We start from the raw sequence: 22,429 nt of genomic DNA on the forward strand, positions 1-22,429 counted from the left end.
CTAGTCAGTTAAGGCCTGCAGATTAAAGTTTTGCAAATATCGCATGACACCTTTAAGTGTGCTGGGCCCAAGCAATAAACACAAGAGTCATAAGCAACTAACAGAGGGATCTTATGGTCACATTCTTTGCACTTTTTAAAACCGGAAGGTTTTTCAGCCATCTCAAAAAAAAAAAAAAAAACAGTATAACACTTAGATTTTTTTTGTTGTTTTTTTTTTTTCTTTTTTTTTTTAATTAGGAAAGAAAGAAAAGAGAAAAAAAATGCCAAAAGATGGTAATTAAATAAAGTACCACAAGGTTAAAGGTAAATGGAGAAAAAATATCAACAACGGTAATTAAATTACACCAAGAAAAGTGTAGGGTAAGGGAGGAAAAATGAGCTATATAGAAAAAAGGTACAAAGACCATGTCCATAAGCAAAGGCGGTAAACAAGATCTGAGGTATAGTAGCGGACTAGAGGATTGTGGGTAAGGGAGGAGCTCGAGAGTTTCCAGTATCCAAGAGCTGTAAAAAGCATCCAAATCGAATCCAAGGGACGGATCCAAACCCAGCTGTTGAGGAATGAATGAAAACTGACATCAGATTGGCAATTTACTGGTCAGATATTGCTGAAAGATGTTTAGTTGATGAGATAAGCACATCGTAGGATCATAGGAGGTTACTAGGCTAATGGCCCTGGGGCCCTTACAAGCCTAGCCAAGAGTTTATCCCCAAAAAGAAACCTCAGTCAGCACCTGTCGCCCCTGTCAATGAGGAAACAGGAAGCATTATTGAGAAATAATAACGTGTAGAGAAGTAATGGCAGTGTTTTGTGAGCTGAAAACTGTTTTATTTTTCATCTGATAATACAGAAAGAACTGCTGTAGGTGGTGATGAGCATCACAAACAGGTAGCTGCTATTCATTTGGGACCTGTTACTAGAATATATGTAGATGTAGCTGCAATTGACTCGGGTACTAAACGTTTGGAAACGATTGCTCCTAAAGAAAGAAGGTATCCGGTGGTTTCAATTTCATTTAAGAAAGAAGAAAGCCAGGGTACTGTGCTTGGACCTCTCTTGTTTAGTATCTACTTTTCTGAAATAAAAGTCAATACCAAATAGTCTCTGGCTCACTAAGTTTGCAGATGACTGCAAGCTAGGAGTAGTAATTGAATCCTCAATTGACTTAGCCATCTTGCAGGAAGGATTGTCTCAAATAAATAACTAGTGTCAAAACCATGGCCTGAAATTAAATGCCAAAAAAATGCACTATTGTTTCCTTTGGAAAGTCATCTACCCCAAGGAACTACCACAACAACAACATGCCCTTAAGAGTTGACTCAGTTGTTCAGGAATTGGGAACTTATACTGACAGAGATTTAACTTTTGATAAACACATGTCTATTATTGTAAGAAAGTCCTTCTATATTGTACAGTTTATAAACAAAGAGATTGTGCCTAGATTTATGGATGTCATTTCCCCCTTTACTCTGTCTGTATTAAGGAAATCACTGAATATAATACCCCCTTTGGCATGTATCTCTCTAGACACATGCAACAACTGGAACACAATACCTTACCTAAAAGGACACAAGGCCTAAACAGCATGCCCTACATGGACAGACAAAACGCACTGTCACTATTCTTTGTATCCTACAAACTGCTAAGAGGTGACCTGTGTCTAGCACACAAGGCATCCTCTGACCCATTACTGATGGATTTACTGCACAGCAGTTAGTCAAATGGCATCAGAAATACTCTGCCTTGGGATCTAAACCACGTCCACAACATCAACAGAATGGTTTAGAGAGAGAGGTATAGTTTGCAGAGGATACAGCCGCTATGGAACAGACTTCCTATCCACATAAAACAAAGCTCATCTTTGTCCATTTTCAACAGCAACTTAGATCTATGGATGGGAAACAGAAAATTTATCCTGAGACTGCTGCTTGTACCACTAACAAACAGATGCAGCTCCTAAATGCTTTATCCCATGCATAGATCCCCTAAAATTGATTCCCAGCTATTCTGTTTAGGAGTAATATATATATAATTACCTACCATGGGATGGGTAAGGCCAATCTATAACCAAATGGAATAGGTTATTTTGAGCAAAAAAAAGGGTACATGGTTAGGCTTAAAATGACCCTCAAGGGCAGCTAGCCTAGTACTTACTATGAACCTATGAAACAACAGACATGTATTTTGTATGGGACAAACTAATTGTACCCATAGGACTTAAAGTGAATTTTGTGAAATAATGTTTAAAAGTGTTACTTTGGCTAAGAAATTATGATAAAAACATTTGAATATGTAATTTAGAACATCTGAACTATATGAGATGGAAATAAGACTGGTATTTGAATGGAAAGTGTAAAATGTCTTTGAAATAAAAAAACAATTACTTGACAGAAAATTGTGGAATGAGACACGGGAGGTATGAGTTATAAATGTAAGTGAAGGAAATAAAAGCATATGTCAAGTGTTGTCATAATAAATGGTAAGAACAGTATACTAAAATACTGGAGTACCCTAAAATATGCTTCTATTTCCGTGCAGGTAATCAGCTAAAACAGGCTTGTCTTAAAAAACAGTGTGCTCAATGTGGGACACTAGGATATGCTACTAAGGACTGTATAACTTGCAGAAAACTTGGGAAAGCAGCACCTGCTTTGGTCTGACTGCACAAATAAATGCTTATGGTGATGGTTATATAAGAAGAGAGGACAAAACTGAAAATAAAGTTGAAAGACAAACAGTTTTGCATGATGAAGTGGATATCATACATAATGCTGAAAATGAAAATAACAGCATGGAAAGGAATAAAAAGAATGGACATGGTAATCTGCCAAAGGAATTTGATTTTGATAGTGAAAACATAGATTAAAAAGGAAGGGAAGAGGGACAGAATGACACAGTTATGGAAAAGTCAACTGGCAGAATAGCAAGAAAGAGAACATTTAAATTAAAGAAACTCCATGAAAGGAACAAGTTATAGTTAATGACTGCTAACCTTGATGATAATATCACAATAAAAATGACTGTTAATCTATTTTATTTATTTTTTATTTATTTTACTTTATTTTACATTTGTTTACCGGGATACTCCGACTGGACACATGTCCATTTACAGCGGAGCCCTGGGGAGAAAAGCTCCACATTCAGTACAGAAAAAACAAATAGTTGAACAAATTGATAACAATATGATCATCTATACAGAAGCAAAAAATTGACAACAGATAAAAATACAACTTTTGATACAAAAACAAAATGACACTAGATAAAAAATACAACTTTTGCTACATAAACAAAATGACACTAGATAAAAAATACAACTTTTGATACAAAAACAAAATGACACTAGATAAAAAATACAACTTACAATACAGAAGCAGAAACTGACACTAGATAAGCATTATAACTGACTATAGAGACAGACAGAGACTACTTATAGAAATTAATTAGTGTAAGTTTAGCATGAGCTAGTATAACTAATAGAAACTTGAGCAGAAAATATAATTTCTGATACTGCAGAAAAATTGCAGTAGGTATAATTGGATATGAAGCTATCTGGGGTGGTAGAAACAGTGAAGATTAGGTAATGCATGGACGTAGCCAGGAATTCATTGTGTGATTTAAGTGAGTTTTTGAACAGCGTAATAGTGGAGGCAGAAGATAAAGCAGGGGGAAGGTTATTCCAGGCTTTAGCTACATTATGGGAGAACAACGCTTTACCTGCAGTGTTGTTAGCCTTAGAGATACAAACGAGTGATTTGTCAGTGGAGCGAAAGGGATGATTTGATTTGTAGGGCGTGAGTAGGTGACTTAGTGCTGGGGTTCTATCAGGATGTCTCACAATATTGTAGGCAATGATTAGTTGATGGTAACTGAGTAGTTGGGAAAATTCTAGCCACTGTAGTTCCTTTACAGCCTGACAGTGATGAGTTCTGAAGGTGCAGTTATTAGCAAACTTGGCAATTGTGTTGTACCATGTCACAAGTCTAGCAAAATCATGTTTTCTGATATGGGTAAGGATTGGTGCCACATACATAACCTTGATAATCATAACCTCGATGTTAATATCACAATAAATTAAGCTAGAAGATTACATGGTTTATAGTGGTGTGATAAAATGTTTCTATAACCTGCTTACTAGATTTTAGATTGCTGAATTATATGCAAAAAAGGCAGAAGTTCACAGGTTCATAGGTTCATAGGTGTGTACTAGGCTAATGGCCCTGGAGCCTTTACAAGCCTAGCCCACAAAAGTGGCCTGGCATCGTGCCGCCCGATGTTAATTCCCAGTGCCTCTATCAAGTAGAGCCACTGGAGTGATCTCCAGGTGAACTTTCTATTTCCCATCCACTCATCAAGATTTCTCTTGAAGAGGTCCAGTAAGGTGCTCTTCTTGACATGTATGGGAAGTCTATTCCAGAGCATGGGCAGTCTCTGGGTTATGAACCTGTCCCTCCAGCATGTTCTGCTGATTGTGATAATGAGGTTGAGGTCTCTAGAGCATGTGGTGCAGGGGGATTGGGATTTCTTTAGATGTAGCATTTCTAACAGAGCTGGGTTAGACATGGCTTTGTAAGTCAAGCAGAGATCGCTTTTTAGTAGACGATATGAGACAGAGAATAGCTAGAGTTTTTGAGTCTGTCTGTGTAGGACATGTGTTTAAGGCCTAGAATCCTTTTTGTGAGGTACTTTTGTGGCCTTTCCAGCTGTTGCATGTGTCTAGTGAGGTACATGCCAAATGGGGGATTTTACTCGATGACTGGCCTAATGAGGGAAAAGTAGAGAAAGAGATGATGACCTCTTTCTTCCTGGATGCAAAACCCTTGGTAATGAGATGTGCCACAAAGATAGACTTTCTGACCACAGTAGCAATGTGGTGGTCGAAGGAGAGGTTGCTGTCAGCCTGTGTCCCCAGATCTCTTATAACGCCTTCAGTGCTCAGTGGGCTCCCACCGATGTGGTAATTAGGTGGAACTTAGTTTTTCCTAAAGGGGATGATGATGCAATTTTTGGCATTAAGCTTAAGGCCATGGTTTCAACACCAATCACTGGTCTCAGTGAGGCCTTTCTGTAGGATGTCTACATCACTTGGGGAGTGAATAATGGCTCCCAGCTTGCATTAGTCTGCATACTTGGTCAGCCAGAGTCCCTCCATGTTGGCCTGGACTTCTGAGAAGTAGATGCCAAACAGGAGAGGACCCAGAACCGATCCCTGTGGGACTCCACTCGTGACTGGTCGGCAGTCTGACTTGGAGTTCACTACTTTCACACTGTGGGTTTTATCTGTGAGCCAATTTGCAACCCACCTAACGATATAGGGGTTGGTGCCTGGTTTGGTGAGTTTATCAATAATTTCTGAGTGGGGAATGGTATCAAAGACCTTGGCCAGATCAAGGTAGGCTGTATGAACTGCCTTGCCCTCATCCACAGCTCTGGTGACTGACTCAAAGAAGTCAAACAGGTTGAGCAGGAATGATCTACCTTTTATAAAACCAAATTGAGTGGGATCTAGAGTTTGGAGATTCCTTATATCTTTGTTAATTAGGTCCATGATGATGCGCTCCATAGCCTTACATATCACACTCATTAGGCTAATGGGGCGATAATTCCCAGGGTCTGTAGTTACTCCCCTTTATGGAGAGGGATGACAGTGCGCCATTTGATAGGGACAAAGCCTGAGGTGAGGCTGTGACAGAACAGGGCACACAGATGTGGTGCCAGTTCACTTTGTAGTTCATGTAGAACACATCCAGGGATATTTTCAGGTCCCATGGAAGCTGCATTCTTGGCCTTGGACAATGCAGCTTTAACCTGTGCTGCAGTAATGCTGGGTGCCTGGCATTCCTCCGGTATTGTGATTGGTCCTTTGGGGGGGGGGGTAAAGTTGGCACTGAATCTGTCGGCCAGTATGTTGGCAATATCTGTTGGCTCAGTATAGGATGTACCATTATGCAGTAACTCAGAGCAAACCTGGGTATTGCCATGGAGACTCTTGGTGTAACTATAGAAGGCTTTGTGGTTGTTTTTAGTGTCTGCTGCAATTCTGCTTTCATAGCTGGCTTTAGAGGTTTTGAAGTAGATAAATAGCAGGCCGCAACTGAATGTGCCAAAAAACAAAAGAAAGAATATAAGGTGAAGTGCCAGATGAGAAGGCAAGAAATGTGGAAAATGCATAAATAATAGTTGCAATTATAGAAAACTTCTGGAAGAACCTCATGTTGATCAAGATCGAATGTAGGAATGGTTAAAGAAAGGCGGATTCTAACCAATAGATGAAACCTTAATATTGGTGGCCCAAGACAGTAGGCTTATGCACACGCTGGTTTAAAAGTCCATTGAACATGTGGAAAAAACAGACACATTTAGGTTTGTAAAACAGAATTGTAAACAGTTGCACACCTCATTGCAGGATGTGACATACTGATGGCTGAATGACTGTACACTGAAAGGCATAATAATGTGGCAAGACTGTTGCTCTGGGGATTGTGTAAACATTATGGTACTGAAGTAGTTGAAAAACATTGGAAACATGAGCCACACAGGATCATAGAAAATGATGAATCTACATCTCATGGGATCACCCATTACCAACAGTTCAAAAGATAGATGCGAGAAAATCAGATATAGTGGTATATGAAAAGAAGACAAAAGTAGCATTGATCACTAAAATCGCAACACCAGTGACTACAGTGTGTTGCTTACAGAGAGACACAAAGTCATAAAATATCAGGATTTTCAGGCAGAAATGTCAGCAATGTGAAAGAAAGATACAGACAGTTTCAACAGTAGTAGGAGCAACTGGTCTCATAAAAATAATTTAGAATTGTATTTAGATATGTTACCAACTCATGTAATTCCATATGAATTGCAGAAGGAGTCATTACTGGGCACATTACAGGTGCTGTGAAGAGCACTTCTGGCTGACATCAAAGACTGAAACAATACTAATTTTGTGAGCTTTAATCGTACTTTGATTTAGGAATGGGGTCCATTCCCATCATGGTAATAGAAACCCAAAAAACTTGGAGAAATTAAAAAGAAAGAAATATATCAGTATAATGTTATATGCAAATCAAAGTAAAAATTGCAAGAAAGACCAAGCCAAGCTAGAGTGTTCACTGTGTAATACATAAATTTTCCTATAGTGGAAGCCTATGGGATATACAAAATGACCCCTTGAAGACATATCAGTGTTTCAGCTACATGGTTTCTGAATGCCTGCAACTTTTTACACTTTGTGGTGCTCTGGTAGCGTTGTCGCCTCACAGTAAGACGTTGTCCTGTTTGATTCTCAGCTAGAGCGTCTTCTGTGTGGAGACATGAGTGAATGGGCGTACCTTCGTTGAAGGTTGTGCGTCACGGCCAGCAACTCGGCACATAAAAATCTACTGCCAATCATTAGTGGACTGGAGTTCCATGTGGCGATCCCTAACCGGGAAAAGCCGAAAGACACAACAACTTTTTAAGGCTTCATAAGTACATTCAGGCCATTAACATCAAGCCCCACTTGCCATCTTTGTCAGGAACTGCTTTTCTAATAAAAAACACAAATGTACAAATTTTGGACACTGTTGTTGTACAACCTGGAAGATGGGTTTAACTGGGATGTTAGATGAGAGGAAAGTGAGTGGAAAATAATTGAAATATATGCATATACAAATATGAAAGGCAGGAAATGTATGAAGAAATTAATAATTTTGTAACTGTAAAGATGGATATTATTATATCAAGTGATCATAACTGTAATCTAAGGAAGGTAACAGGTCAAATATAGGAAGAAAAATAATAGCATAGGTAAGGAGAAGATGAAATGTAGTCAGACAAAGCTTGGTGATGTCAGAAAATATACACACAAAAGCAGCATAATTAAAATATTAATTGATTACATAGTTCTGTCTGAGAGGCTTAAACATGGGAGAAAGTAAGGATATGTATTTTTCAGATTATTGTTCTATACGGATAGAAACTGGTAAGGAAGAAGGTTATATAAGAGAAAGAAAGCATACAAAAAGACATGGAAGATGCAACTCACACAGGTCAATATAGTTTTATGATAACTGAGAGAGGTAAGCTATGCTGCTCACATTCAGGGATAAAGCCCTGACTATGACCCAGGCGAACTAAGTTCGATTAGTGGCTTGGATGTCTGACAGAGTGGCAGGACAGATGATGGCTAAGCCCATCCCAGGGTGGGAGGTGGTTACATGGGCATGCCATCTGATGTTACATACTCTCACTACACACCTGCCCCCATGATGCAAACCACTTAATCAAGGGTAGAAGGGGAAATTGTGGGGTAGGCTTAAAAGAGAACCTCCTGGTAGATGACGGATGGCACCACCTTTCCAAAATGCCCTTATGATCCATATTAGTCCTGGTCAAAATTTTTGCTAGCCTGAGGGTACAGGAGGACTGGCATACTCTATGCTGAAGTAGTCCCAGAGACTTCCCATACTCTGGAACAGGCTACCCATCTATGTCAAGCAAAGTTCCTCATTAGCATTCTTCATGAAAAATCTTGATGAGTGGATGGGAAATAGGAAATACACCCCCGTGATCACTTCTGTGGCTCTGCTCGAAAGGGGCACAGGAAATTAACTTTCTTGGGTAGCGTAAGCCAGGGAACCTTGTTAGCTAGGCTTACTTAGGCCCTTGGGCCGATAGCCTAGTACCTACCTATGAATCTATGAACTACTTATGAATCTAAGAGTCCCAGCTAACAAATCATTGTCCGTATGTAAGTTATTGGAGTAAAAGATCTCCTAACTCCTTGATGGATGGCGCCATGATCCCAATGGGTCATCTCTCTTACCAATATTTCTGGAAGTCAGAAAGTGAAAGGCATAAATAGGTTGATATGACATGGTAGCTTAAATTTTTGGGAAGGATGGGGGCCCAAAAAAGATAAATGTGATTTAATAACTTATAATAAAAACACATTACAGATGGTGATATTATTGCTTAAAGAAGTTTCACTGATGTAATCAGATGGTATCAAAACAAAACATGTTTGCATGCATTTCATTTGAGCATCTCCATCACCAAGCGAAATTTCACAGACTACATTAATATGTTGGGGAATTCATATCAGGTGATATAATAGTTAAGTGTTTACCTCACAATCACAAGGTGCAAGGTTTGATTCTCATCTTTGAAAGGGAATTCGGCTAGGCTTAAAATGGCCCAAAAGGGCAGCTAGCCTAGTATGAATCTATGTTACTACAACATGCAGTGCTTACATTCTTGCAGGTTTGAACTTGAAAGGAATGGACTTTAAAGGTTAAATATATAAATATCAACAAACACAAGTGAAAACGTACCTGCCATCTCGCTGTGCTGCACCAATCAACAAACACAAGTGAAAACGTACCTGCCATCTCGCTGTGCTGCACCAATCAACAAACACAAGTGAAAACGTACCTGCCATCTCGCTGTGCTGCACCAATCAACAAACACAAGTGAAAACGTACCTGCCATCTCGCTGTGCTGCACCAATCAACAAACACAAGTGAAAACGTGCCGGCCAGCTCGCTGTGCTGCACGAATCAACAAACACAAGTGAAAACGCATGCCTGCCATCTCGCTGTGCTGCACCAATCAACAAACACAAGTGAAAATGTACCTGCCATCTCGCTGTGCTGCACCAATCAACAAACACAAGTGAAAACGTACCTGCCATCTCGCTGTGCTGCACCAATCAACAAACACAAGTGAAAACGTACCTGCCATCTCGCTGTGCTGCACCAATCAACAAACACAAGTGAAAACGTTGCCATCTCGCTGTGCTGCACCAATCAACAAACACAAGTGAAAACGTACCTGCCATCTCGCTGTGCTGCACCAATCAACAAACACAAGTGAAAACGTACCTGCCATCTCGCTGTGCTGCACCAATCAACAAACACAAGTGTAATAGTTCCTGCCATCTCGCTGTGCTGCACCAATCAACAAACACAAGTGAAAGCGCCTGCCATCTCGCTGTGCTGCACCAGTCAACAAACACAAGTGAAAACGTGCGTGCCAGCGCGCTGTGCTGCACCAATCAACAAACGCAAGTGAAAACGTACCTGCCATCTCGCTGTGCACCAATCAACAAACACAAGTGAAAACGTGCCTGCCATCTCGCTGTGCTGCACCAATCAACAAACACAAGTGAAAACGTGCCTGCCATCTCGCTGTGCTGCACCAATCAACAAACACAAGTCAAACCGTACCTGCCATCTCGCTCTGCTCCACCAATCAACAAACACAAGTGAAAACGTGCCTGCCATCTCGCTGTGCTGCACCAATCAACAAACACAAGTGAAAACGTGCCTGCCATCTCGCTGTGCTGCACCAATCAACAAACACAAGTGAAAACGTGCCTGCCATCTCGCTGTGCTGCACCAATCAACAAACACAAGTGAAAACGTACCTGCCATCTCGCTGTGCTGCACCAATCAACAAACACAAGTGAAAACGTACCTGCCATCTCGCTGTGCTGCACCAATCAACAAACACAAGTGAAAACGTACCTGCCATCTCGCTGTGCTGCACCAATCAACAAACACAAGTGAAAACGTACCTGCCATCTCGCTGTGCTGCACCAATCAACAAACACAAGTGAAAACGTACCTGCCATCTCGCTGTGCTGCACCAATCAACAAACACAAGTGAAAACGTACCTGCCATCTCGCTGTGCTGCACCAATCAACAAACACAAGTGAAAACGTACCTGCCATCTCGCTGTGCTGCACCACCTTCTGTAACTGTCTTAACAAATATGCCCAGTTTCTCCAGGCCTGCATCTGCTCCAACGCCCATGCCTATAATACTAATGCCAAGGCCATCATCATCTGCAAGAGAAAAAGAAGAAGCCAGCGATAAATTGACTGTTAACAGCGCAATGCTTACATAAGAAGAAGTTGGCAGCTTCATGCAGAAACCTGGGCCAACATTTCACTTTCTTGTTTACCATACAAAGTGTTTTTTAATTAGTGGAGTGAAATCTGTCATGCCCAACAGAAAATGGTTTACTGAAAAATTATTTAAGTGTCAAAATTACTTTAGCGTTTAAATCATGGAGCAAACCATTAAAATATGTTTTTATATGAGCTGTTAAATAACTCAGATCATAACATGGTAGACACAAGTTTTCTGTGGTTTCTCTGGATTGACATTAAGGACATTATTCAAAAAGACCTGAGCAACATGAGAAAGCAAAGGTATTCCGATCGTCAAAAGGAATACATACAAATTAATTTGGCTAAAATCTGTTAGCAATCTAATAAAAGCAAATGCCTCACCAAGCTAGAATTTGTAATCATAAACAGTAATAACTAAACTGTGCAGTTTCTTAAATTTTTTTGTGGTCCTCTGCAATTTTACATTAGCTACAGCTTTACAGTCTGTCAATGCTCCCTGGGTGAAATATATTTCTACAGCATATTTATGGACTCAGTTTACTGGTGAAGAGGAAGGATCTACTCTATTACTAGACATAGTTAAGTCTGAGAGAGGTGGAGCAAAAAGGCAGGGGAATCCCCAAACTGATGACAACCAGTACCAGTTGCACACAGACAAAAATAGCTGGCAGAAAGCCAAAAGGGACTTCAGAAAACAAACAGTTGTGGGGAAGGGGGGGTTAAAGGGGGAGACAGCTACATGACAGGATAGTATGTAGGGCAACTATAAAAGGTACTAAGGCTGAAAGGCAAAAGTCCTTACAGAGCGCCACAAGCAACACGTCAGGTAGGTGACCAACAAAGCAAAACCATAGAAAGCAACTGAAATGGAGCAGTATCACAAGATCATAGAATAACTACTATTACAAGGCAAATTAGTTCAGAGACCATATGTACCTTGCCAGTGCCAACTCTCAAGTTGTAAATCCAGAGATCATGTGCGCTTTGCCAGTGCCAACTCTCAAGTTGTAAGTCCAGAGATCATGTGTGCCTTGCCAGTGCCAGCTCTCAAGTTGTAAGCTCAGTTGTACAAGGGCAAAGCACATCTGACCAGGGATGAATTTACATATACATATACAGTCAAAGACCTCCTAGACAAAGTACACATAACAAATACCCTCAGCAGCACCAAATGTGCTCTTCCAAAACAACACCCACATCAACCCATACAGCTACATCCCATGGAGCCTCTACCTCAAAGCCCATAAGGCAAGCCACCACACAATCCAACATTCTAGTCATTGCACACTACATCGTGAGACACACTAATGTCCCTTTCACCAGACTGAGTAAGGAGAAAGTTATGGTCAGTTTCTTATCAGGGGCTAGGATCCACCACATTACGCATGCACTCAGGTCATTGGACCACAATTACCAAATATGGCTCAGTCATAGTCCATGTGGGAGTAAATGAACTGAGACGTACCTCCCTAGACAATATGAAGAGAGACATCATGGAGCCCTCGGAATATGTGTCTCAGGCTGGTATGAGCCTAGCATTGAGCAGCATTTTACCTTCTCCAAGGATGATGCCACAGTAGGAACAAAAAATGATTGACTTTAATAATTTGCTTAGTTTCTGGTGTCATTCTAAGGGGGTGCAATATCTGTCAGCATGTAAAGAGATGGTCAACAGACCATGCTGCTTTCCCAGGGATGGTCTGCAACTCTCCCCTCTAGGCTTTCGAATAATCAGCTAAAACATTGTTTTCCCCCATAGTGCCTTTTTTAGGCAATGACAAACTGAAAGTACTTCTGACATAGCAAATCAAAACCAAGAAAATCTAAAGCTATTACTGCTCACTGCTAGGAGTCTAAACAAAAACTTCACTCCCTAGAAGCTCTCTTTACCCTACAGAATGGTGATGTCTGTGTGGTCATGACACATGGTTTAAAGCCGCAGACAGCACACCAACAGTGTAAGGTTATAATGCCTTCTACACATTTATGCCAGTTACTTCACAGGCATGGACTAAAGGTGGATGCGTCTCTATTTACATCAAAAATAAATATACTTCAAGGTTGATCAAACAGGACAATGCACTCGAGCTGCTCCATATTCAAATCACCATAGGTAAAATCCAATCCCACTTCTTTGCAATTTATTGGTCCCCCCTATGACCCAGGAAACCCATACCATGTATTTAAACTTATTATAAACACTAACCATCCAACCCAATACCATATTCATGGGTGACTTTAATTACCCCACTATTAACTGGGAATCTTACATGACACAAAATGTACATGCACAGAGATTCCTGGATTTTGTAAACACAAAATCCCTGGACCAGATAGTCAATACACCAACCAGGGGTGCAACCATACTGGATCTGGTCCTCACTAATATGGGCGAGTACTGCACACACACTACTGTAATGCCTTCCCTGGTAAGGTCAGACCAGAAAATGGTCTCCTTTGAAGTAAAAATAAAACCTGGGCCCCCCCAGTTAAATCTGGAATATTCAGAAATGATTCTAAGGCTAGCCTCCTGCTATTAAATGAGAACCTGACAACATTTCAAGCCCCATAAACCCTGAGAACACTTCTGCCTAAGCAGAACTGTTCACAGAAACCCTGTATAAGTATGTTAATAGCTACACACAGGCAGCTGTACCCACCAGGAAGAAGTACAGAACTAACTCAAAAAACAAGCCACCCTGCTGGAATCACAAAATCAATCAGCTGTATAAGAGGAAGAAAATCCTGGAAAAAATTAGGAGGTGCAGCACACAGCAGCATAAAAGCACTCTCAGCAAACTAAACAAGCAGCTCAGAGGGCAAATAAAGTCTACCAAAACAAATTTGAGGTATGTTTGGCCTCCCAGGCCAAGGATAACCACAAAGCATTCTTTAGCAATGTCCACAACCTCAAAGGCAATACACAGTTGTGTGCAGAGCTCATTGTAAATGGAGCCACCTCCACTGAGCCAGAAGATATAGCAAACCTACCGGCTGATAAATTCCGCTCCAACTTTACCCCTCTCTCATCAACCTTCCCTCAGGAAATATCATCAAATATAACTCCTCCTACTATCACTAAGGAACAGGTCCTTAATGCTCTCTCTAAAACCAAGAACACTGCATCAATGGGTCCAGACAATATCCCAGAATGCCTTCTATACAGCATGAAATATGACCTATCAGGGCCTCTGGAATTACTATTTAACTGTAGCCTCCAAACAGGCTTCGTGCCTCATGTATGGAGTAATGCAACAGTCATCCCTCTGCACAAAGGTGGGCCATCTACAGACCCTAGAAACTACAGACCCATAAGTCTTACTAGTCTTATATGTAAAGCCTTGGAAAGAATTATCATTGAGATGATCAATAGAGATATAGTAAATCTCCAGGCACTGGACCCAACCCAGTCAGGTTTTGTTAGGGGCAGATCATGCCTAACCAACCTAGTGGATGTCTTTGAGAGGGTCACCAAAGCAATGGATGAGGGCAAAATTATTCACACTGCCTACATTGACCTGGCCAAGTAATTTGACACAGTACCCGACTCGAGCTTTGTTGACAAACTCAGAAGGTTAGGTAAAATCCCACATGTCACCTAGTGGATAGCCAACTGGCTGACAGACAGGACATCGGAAGCTAGAATAGGGGTTCCACCTCTACAAAGAGGCCATTCACAAGTGGAGTCCCTTAGGGATCAGTCCTTGGACTGTTTCTTTTTGGTATTTACTTCTCAGAAGTCAAGGCCAATATCAGTGGTCTCTGGCTGACTAAATTTGCAGATGATTGCAAATTAAGAGCTGTCACTGAATCTCACACTGACACAAATGTTCTCCAGGACGGGCTGACACAGAAACAACTGGTGTCAGAGCCATGGACTAAAGCTAAATGCCAAGAAATGCATAATAGTATCCTTTGGGAAGTTATCCATCCCCGGTAACTATCATATTGACAACAAACCCCTTAGAGTTGATCCAGTAGTCAGGGTCTTAGGGACACACATAGATAGTAATCTAGCCTTTGACCATCACATGTCTACAGTGGTGAGGAAATCATTCTACATTGCGCAACCTATAAACAAGGGTATGGCATCTAAATCCAAGAAGGTCATTGTTCCGGGTTCAGGCACCTAGGCAGCGAGACATTTCCCTGTGGTACATTTGGCTGAGGACACATGGCTGAAGTGACATTCAGCTGCAGAGAAGTATGGCTGTTTGCAAACTCCCTGTGGACAAAGAGAAGCACACACTGTCATGCCCAGAGGTTTAATAACCAAATGCATGGAGGCAGATGAAGTAATGAGTATTGTGCTCAATGTACAATACATACTTATGCAACTACAACATGTAGAAGTATGCTACAGCATGGAGGAAATCCTGCAGGCTACTGTAGTCACATTTATGCTCCAGTATCCATTTTAGGTAATGTTCCCTATACACTGTGAAGGGGGCTGTGGTCCACACACACCGATTATAAAGGCACTGCCCATTGTGCACTGCATTCTTACTGCCAGTGACATGCCCACGGGCCAGCCTATTGCTGATGCCTGCCATACTGCCTGCTGTCTCATGTTCCCTTCGGGACGATGGACATTGTTTTCCCCCTGTGCATTTAGTTATTGAAGTTGTGGGCATGGCAACACATTCTTCTCTTTGCCCACAGGGAATTCACAACAGCCACATTTCTCTGCAGCTGAATGTCACTTCAGCCATGTGTCCCCAGTCAAATGTACCACAGGGAAATGTCTTGCTGCCTAGGCACCTGAACCCCCTAAATTCTGCCTTGTTCGATAACTCTGGAAAGAATACAGGTAGTTCAATGGATTGGTTTAGATTACTAACTGAAGCCACTTTCGGTAGAAATGAAGGGTTTGGTCTGAGAGAAACCCTGTCCTTATGAAAAATCAAGTAAGGTGGTCTAATTGATAAGGCTTGAAGCTCCGAGATACGTCTGGCTGAAGTGATGGCTACCAAAAAGATTGTCTTCCAAGTCAAATATTTTAAATCACAAGTGGCTGCAGGTTCAAAGGGGGGCGAAGTGAGACATTGTAGAACAAAATTTAAGTCCCAAGGCATAACTGGGTCAAAGACTGGAGGACGAAGCAGCATAGTGCCCTACAGGAATGCCTTACAAAGTCTATGTGCCATGAGAGTAGGCTCATCAGCGACGTGAAAGGTGGAAATAGCCGCCAGCTTATACCTTAATAGTTGCGGCCGCTGATCCATGGTTGAAAAGCATGGAGAGGAACTCTGGGACTGATGAAATTGGAGCTGTATAAGGATCAATTTGTCTTGCATGCGCCCATATGGAAAATCTCTTCCATTTACTGGAATAGATTTTTCTGGTGGAAGGCTTATGGGAGGAAGACAGAATATGAACCACTTCCGGAGAAAAATGATGAAGCCTGACTAATGATGGAAGTGGAGAAGCCAGGCTGTCAACCAGAGGGTCTGAAGAGAGGGATGGAACTGCCCTGACATATGAGTCAACAGATCTGGTTGTGGGTCCAGAATCCAGGGGCGTCCATTAGGTAGGGATGGAAAAAGGGGAACCAAATTTGACGAGGCCAGTGTGGAGCAATCAGAATCATTTTGCTTCCCAAAGATTGCGCTTTCTGAATAACCTTTGTCAGCAGAGGAACAGGAAGGAAGGCATACAGTAGACCGGGGGGCCAATCATGAACTAGAGTGTCCCTGGGTGACCCCCCCTCAGGGGGGATAAGGGTGAAGTAGCTGCTGCATTTGGTATTGAGGGGGCTGGCAAATAGGTCGCAGCAAGGCTGACCCCACCTGCAGAAAATCTGCTCCGCAACCTGACTGTTCAGGGACCACTCATGTGGCATCAGAATAGCTCTGCTCAACCTGTCAGCAATCACACTGGACTTCCCTGGAATGTGCTTTGCTACAAGAAAACATTGGGAAGCCAGTGTCCACTGCCACACTCGCATGGCCTCTCTGCAAAGGGGGGTACGACTTGGTTCCTCCCTGTTTGTTTAGATACCATACCACCGACATATTGTCTGAGTGGATCGCAATTGTCCCGAGAGGAAGAAAGCTCTGAAGTGCTTGCAATGCTAGTAGCACTGCTCTCATCACAAGGACATTGATATGCAGATGCATCTCGTGTTCCTACCACGTGCCTTGGACTGTCCTGCCTAGATAATGCCCCCCCCCACCCCATCAGGAAGGCATCCGTGGTAACTGTGGCAACCAGAGGGGACGGAACGAAGGATTTTCCTGCACTGAGGTTGCTGGTGTGAAGCCACCAGTGAAGATCCTGCTTGCACCTGCCTGTGATTATTATAAGATGAGAAAGCGGAAGATGTTGTAGAGACCACTGGGCGAAGAGCAGCCCCTGAAGGAGCCTCATGTGCAGCCTCACCAGAGGAACCTGCATAATTGTAGCAGCCATCGTCCCCAACAATTTGAGGATCAATCTGGCCTTCACTCTTCTCAAAGGGAGCATTGCGTACACCTGTTGTTGTAAACTCTGAATCCTTTCTAGTGGTAAAAATGCCCTCATGAGCACGGTGTCTAACTTGGCGCCTATAAAGGTGACATGCTGCGAGGACAACAAGGCAGACTTTTCCCAATTTAAAGTGATACCCAATTGTTGACACAGTTTGATAGTGGCATCTCTGGTTTGTAGGAGTAGATGCCTGGTGGTGGCAGAAAGGAGCCAGTCGTCCAGGTACGGAAACACTTCGAATCCCAGAAGTCTCAAGTGAGCCGCCACCACTGCCATACATTTGGTGAACACCCTGGGGGCTGTGGTGAGACCAAAGGGCAGGGCGCGAAACTGAAAATGACTGGCTCCCAGCCAGAAGCGTAGATGACTTCTGGATGCCCTGTCCATCTTTATATGGTAGTAAGCATCCTTGAGGTCGATGGAGGACATCCACACCTTTTCTCAACAATGGAAGAATAGATTGTAATGTGACCATTCAGAACTTGGACTTCTTCACATGGGTGTTCAATCTGCTGAGATCCAAAATGGGTCTCAGGTCCCCTGTCCTTTTCGGCACCAAAAAGAATCTGGAGTAAGTCCCTAATCCAATCTGGTCTGAGGGAACATGCTGGATGGCTCCTTTTCCTAGCAGCATTAAAACCTCTGAAGCTGCGGAATCCCTTTGATTGGGTGGAACATCTGGGATTTTTTTGATCGGAGGGGGAGTTGAAGAGAAAGGAATGCGATATCCTCCGGAAACTATTTTTAATACCCATTGGTCCTGAGTGATACCTTGCCAGGCCTCTGGGTATAGTGAAATGCGACCCCCAATTGGCTCTGGAAATGCACAGTCGGGCCTCCCATCAGGAGCGCTGGTAGGGAGAACCACAAAAGGAATCGTGGTCTCCCTGCTTACGCGGGCCTCCTCTGCCCCTAGGGTGGCGTCCACCTGAATTACCACCCCCTCCCCTGCCTCTGAAGGGGGATTCACCTTGTGTGTCATGAAAAAACCTCTGCGATTTTTTTGAACCACATCTTCCCACCCCTCTGGGTCTTGGGATAAGGTCTACAGGGGAGGGAAAAACAGACTCCCACAGCAGACAGAATTTTTCCATCTTGCTCGCACCTAGTGAGAGTGTCTTTCACATTGGTTCCGAATAAGGAGGAACCATCAAATGGGGCACTGGTGAACATAGACTTGAAGGCCTCTGCGAAATTACAGAGGCACATCCAGGAGTGTCTCCTAAGAGCAACTCCCAAACTTGCTGCCCTACCCGCTCCTTCGGCTGCGTAAGAGATCAGCCTCATGGAGGAGTTAGCAATAGAGTTGAGGGTAGACATCTGAGCGTTGACCTTCTGAACCACTGCATCAGAAACGTTACCCTGCAGAGTATCTTCAAGCTCTTTCAGGAGATCTCTTTCGAGCCATGAAAATGTGATAAGTAATTTAGTGACCGCAGAGTAAAGGCCACTGAAGAAAACATATGCTTTCCATACCGGTCCACGGTCCTAGACTCCTTGTTAGGAGGATGGACGGTAGACAAAGCCTCAGCCAGTTCCTTCTTGGTGGTCACTGCCACCACCATGGCATCTACAGGAACTCCCTTGGATAGAAACTTTGTCAGAGGGGGCAGACAAGAATTTGTTGGGTCTCTTAGGGACTGGTTCCACAGAGTCAGGGGTTTCCCACACCCTTCGACAAACCAGATCTAGATGTTCGTCGAAGGGTGGAGATACCCAGGAGGTGGAGGGCTGAGCCTCAAAGACCTTCAGGAACACCTACTCCTCCTCGATGGGAGCTTTGGAGGGCCAGTCACTCCTCTGCTTCAAAATTTCTAGGATGTCAGAGAAAGAGACATCCTCAAAGGATGACTTGGGGGACCCCTCTGATTCCTCGAGGTCGGTGTCTGACGTGAGGGATTCATCTTGGGAGTCGATGTGCTTCCTCTTGCATGTTCTTTTTCTGGGTGGCTCCTCAGGCAAAAACACTGAGGGGCCCTCAGAAATATGGGAACCATTCATGGGGGTATCCTGAGGCCTTGGGTCTCTGCTGTCAAAAGATAGAGGGAGATCAGAGACCCGCACCAGAGCTGGAGGGGACACAGTGTCAGTGCCGAATGATGCTGCTGAGGACCTGGCCAGCGTGCTCTGCATGGCCTCAAAAGTTGGTCCCCCCGGCTCCGAAGATCAACCTGCCATGGAAGACCTCAGAGCAGAAGGGACCAGGTCTGAAACCGAAGCAGGGGTCAGGCTCCCCCACGCCGAAGCACCGAGAAGGAAGCTAGGAGCCGAAAAGTGTCCCGAGGCCTCCCCATTGGGTCCGACCGAGGAACCATGAGTCCTGGACCCCGTGGACAGAGCCGACGGGGTCGGAGCTGAAGCCGGAGCCAATACGCCAGGATGGGCCATCGGAGCCAACCACTCCGGCTCCGAAAGCTGAGATTCGATTGGAGGAGGAAGTACTGATGCTGGCTGGGTGACAGGCTCCGGAGCTGACTGGGCTGGAGCCGAAAACAATTTTGCCAGTACCGGTGATTGGAGCAGTCTCTGTACCACTCTATCTACATCCACATTTGAAAGAGTCCTGGAGGACCTAGAAGATAAGGAAGGAGATCTAGACCTCCTCTCTGAAGGAGACCTGCGAGGAGGAGAGACTGGCCTAAAATTTGGAGACCGGCTCTGAACTTGCACGTCCACAACTGGCTCCAAGGGACTTGGAGCTGAAGTAGATTCCGTCGATGCACTAACTTCCCGAGGCTCTGAGGACAGTGGAGCCAAGGATGCCACGGTAGATTTTGTTACATTCTCTGGAGGCTCCGAGGATACTGATGGAGCCGGAGATCACTTTTTTGCCTTGGAAGCTTTACTCTTAGAGGGAGAGGACTTGAAGCTAGAAGCCCTCCCCAAATCCTCCTCGAAGGAGGGTTCCAGAAGTCCTTTCAAAATTAGTTTGTTCTTCCTCTCCTGAAGAACATGCGGGCTAAATGCATAGCAAAAAGTACAAGATTCCTGGTGGTGAATCGCCCCCAGACAATAAACACATGCAGAGTGCCCATCACTGATTGACATTTTATAACCACATTTAGTACATTTCTTAAAGCCCGAGGGCTTATGTTCTTTCGTATCCTTAGACATAGTGAAGGAAACTGAAAAGCCACCAACCGTTAATATAGAAGCCACAAGCGCAGGAACTAAAGAAAAACCAACAGACAATCACAAAAAGACCTCTAACTTAAGCGGTCCCAACAGGAACACAGGGAAAGGACTAGGTCCTCTAACTTAAACGGCCATAGCCCGAGGGATAGGTACCTACTAACAAGCAACACAGAAAGAACAGGGGTGGACTAGGTCCTCTAACTGAAATGGGCCTAGCCCGTATGGGAAACAGTTAGCGGGACACCACAAAAGAACAATACCACGAGAAAAAACTGTACACCAGATTATCAAACTAGTATACACACACAACACACAACTATGAAAATAGCTTTTTTGAAGCAAGAATATCTCAATAAAAGACAAAAAGTTATAATTAGCCACAGCCAAGAGCGAGACCACGTCTGAGCTATATGAGTGGCAAACGAGATCTGGGAAAAGGGAGCAGTGCAGCATGGGATACCTTCTTAGCTCAGCCAATTGAAAGACTTCGAGCTAGAGTATGGCTGAATCGGAGCCGAGGTTCGGTTCCGAACCCACGGGTAAGAATGTAGGTGAGCTTGGACTACATAACATCCTATGGTTACATCTAAAGTATGCAAGAGTGACAGAGTTCTGATCACCACCCCCCCCCCAAAAAAAAAACAGATGTGCAGCTGAAGCATACAGCAAACTAAGGGCAGGTGTGGGGAACAGGGCCAGATGTACAACAGTAGGGACACAACTAGTCAGCAAAGCAAAAGACACAATATACAGGAGAGGGTAGCCATATACAGACTATCCCTCTGTCTACCATATACCTCTACAGATTTTGAGAGGACCATGCTTATTAGTGTTAAGGCCACCTTTCCAGAGTCTAGTTAACAAGGGTGTCCATTCTAGTTATCACAATACACAGGGCAGCAGGTGCAGCACATTGGGCTGAGCAAGGTCTATGGAATGGGCCCCTGATCCACCCTGGGACTAAAGCATTGCTTATGCTGGCACCTTCCCCCAAAGACATGCCAACGTTGCTTACATACTTAACAAAAGTTCTGTCACAAGACTGCGCCCATCAAAAAATATTTTAAACAGGCCTATATATCAGGACATACACAAGGGGAAATAACCACAGCATCTTAAAAACCAAAACAGCTACTTATGTTTACACCATCCCTTTAGTTAATATACCCTTTGGTCACAGTTATACTGCTGTGTACACAAACATTTGATAGACATGTGAGATAGTATATTATGTGCCTTTTTGAGATGAAGCATAGTGTCCATAATGATTTTGCTATGTACCACGTAACAGAAGCAGCCAGGATGAATAACCTGCATGATGTTTTCTTTTCCCCACAAGTAGCCATGAAACTCCAGGTAGAAGAAGTTGGTGACCAGGGACAAATCGGTAGCTACCACAGCTTCCACGATGGCTGCACATTAATCATCAGCTTAGTTTCAGCTCTCCCGGTGTGACAAAAGAAACTGAGAGATAAGGACCAATAGTTCTGCCAGTTTTAGTAAATTCCTTTATTGTCTAGTAGGTACGCTGCCTGGATGCCACCAAAGAAGAAACATAGACAGACTGAAAGAAAATCAACTAGAAAAGGTGAAGAGAAAACTGTGACTAGAAAGAATCCTGCAGCTGTTCAGCAAAAAAGCAGTTGAAACTCCAGCTTTGGTGCAAGACATGGCTTCCAGTAGTCTACTGGAAAAAATAAATCAAATGTGCTCAGAGCTGATTAAAATAAATGAAACTATGAAGGAATATATCAACTCAAATAACAAAAGGATGTAAAAATGGAAGAAGCTATAAACAGCTATTCAGATGAACTGATAAAACTGCAATAATCAGAGGTATAAATGTAGAAAAGGTTGGCCGAGTATGAGACTGCTCAAGAGATGGTTCAAGAAATGGTAGAGTTACAGGACAGCACACATAGGTT

At 43.2% G+C, this 22,429-nt stretch overlaps 1 protein-coding gene across 1 annotated transcript in view; it reads right to left on the bottom strand.

Annotated features, from left to right (window-relative positions):
- The window catches only part of PPP1R9A (protein phosphatase 1 regulatory subunit 9A), a 2,260,036-nt gene that overhangs the window by 1,208,466 nt on the left and 1,029,141 nt on the right, over positions 1-22,429 (bottom strand). The window contains exon 4 of the mRNA XM_044065941.1: positions 10,712-10,832. Within this exon, the coding sequence (XP_043921876.1) occupies positions 10,712-10,832 (121 nt within the window). The remainder of the gene's footprint in view (positions 1-10,711; positions 10,833-22,429) is intronic.

This window comes from Protopterus annectens, chromosome 3.part0, assembly GCF_019279795.1.
Source record: "Protopterus annectens isolate FY-2018-M chromosome 3.part0, PAN1.0, whole genome shotgun sequence".
Taxonomy (NCBI): Eukaryota; Metazoa; Chordata; order Ceratodontiformes; family Protopteridae; genus Protopterus; species Protopterus annectens.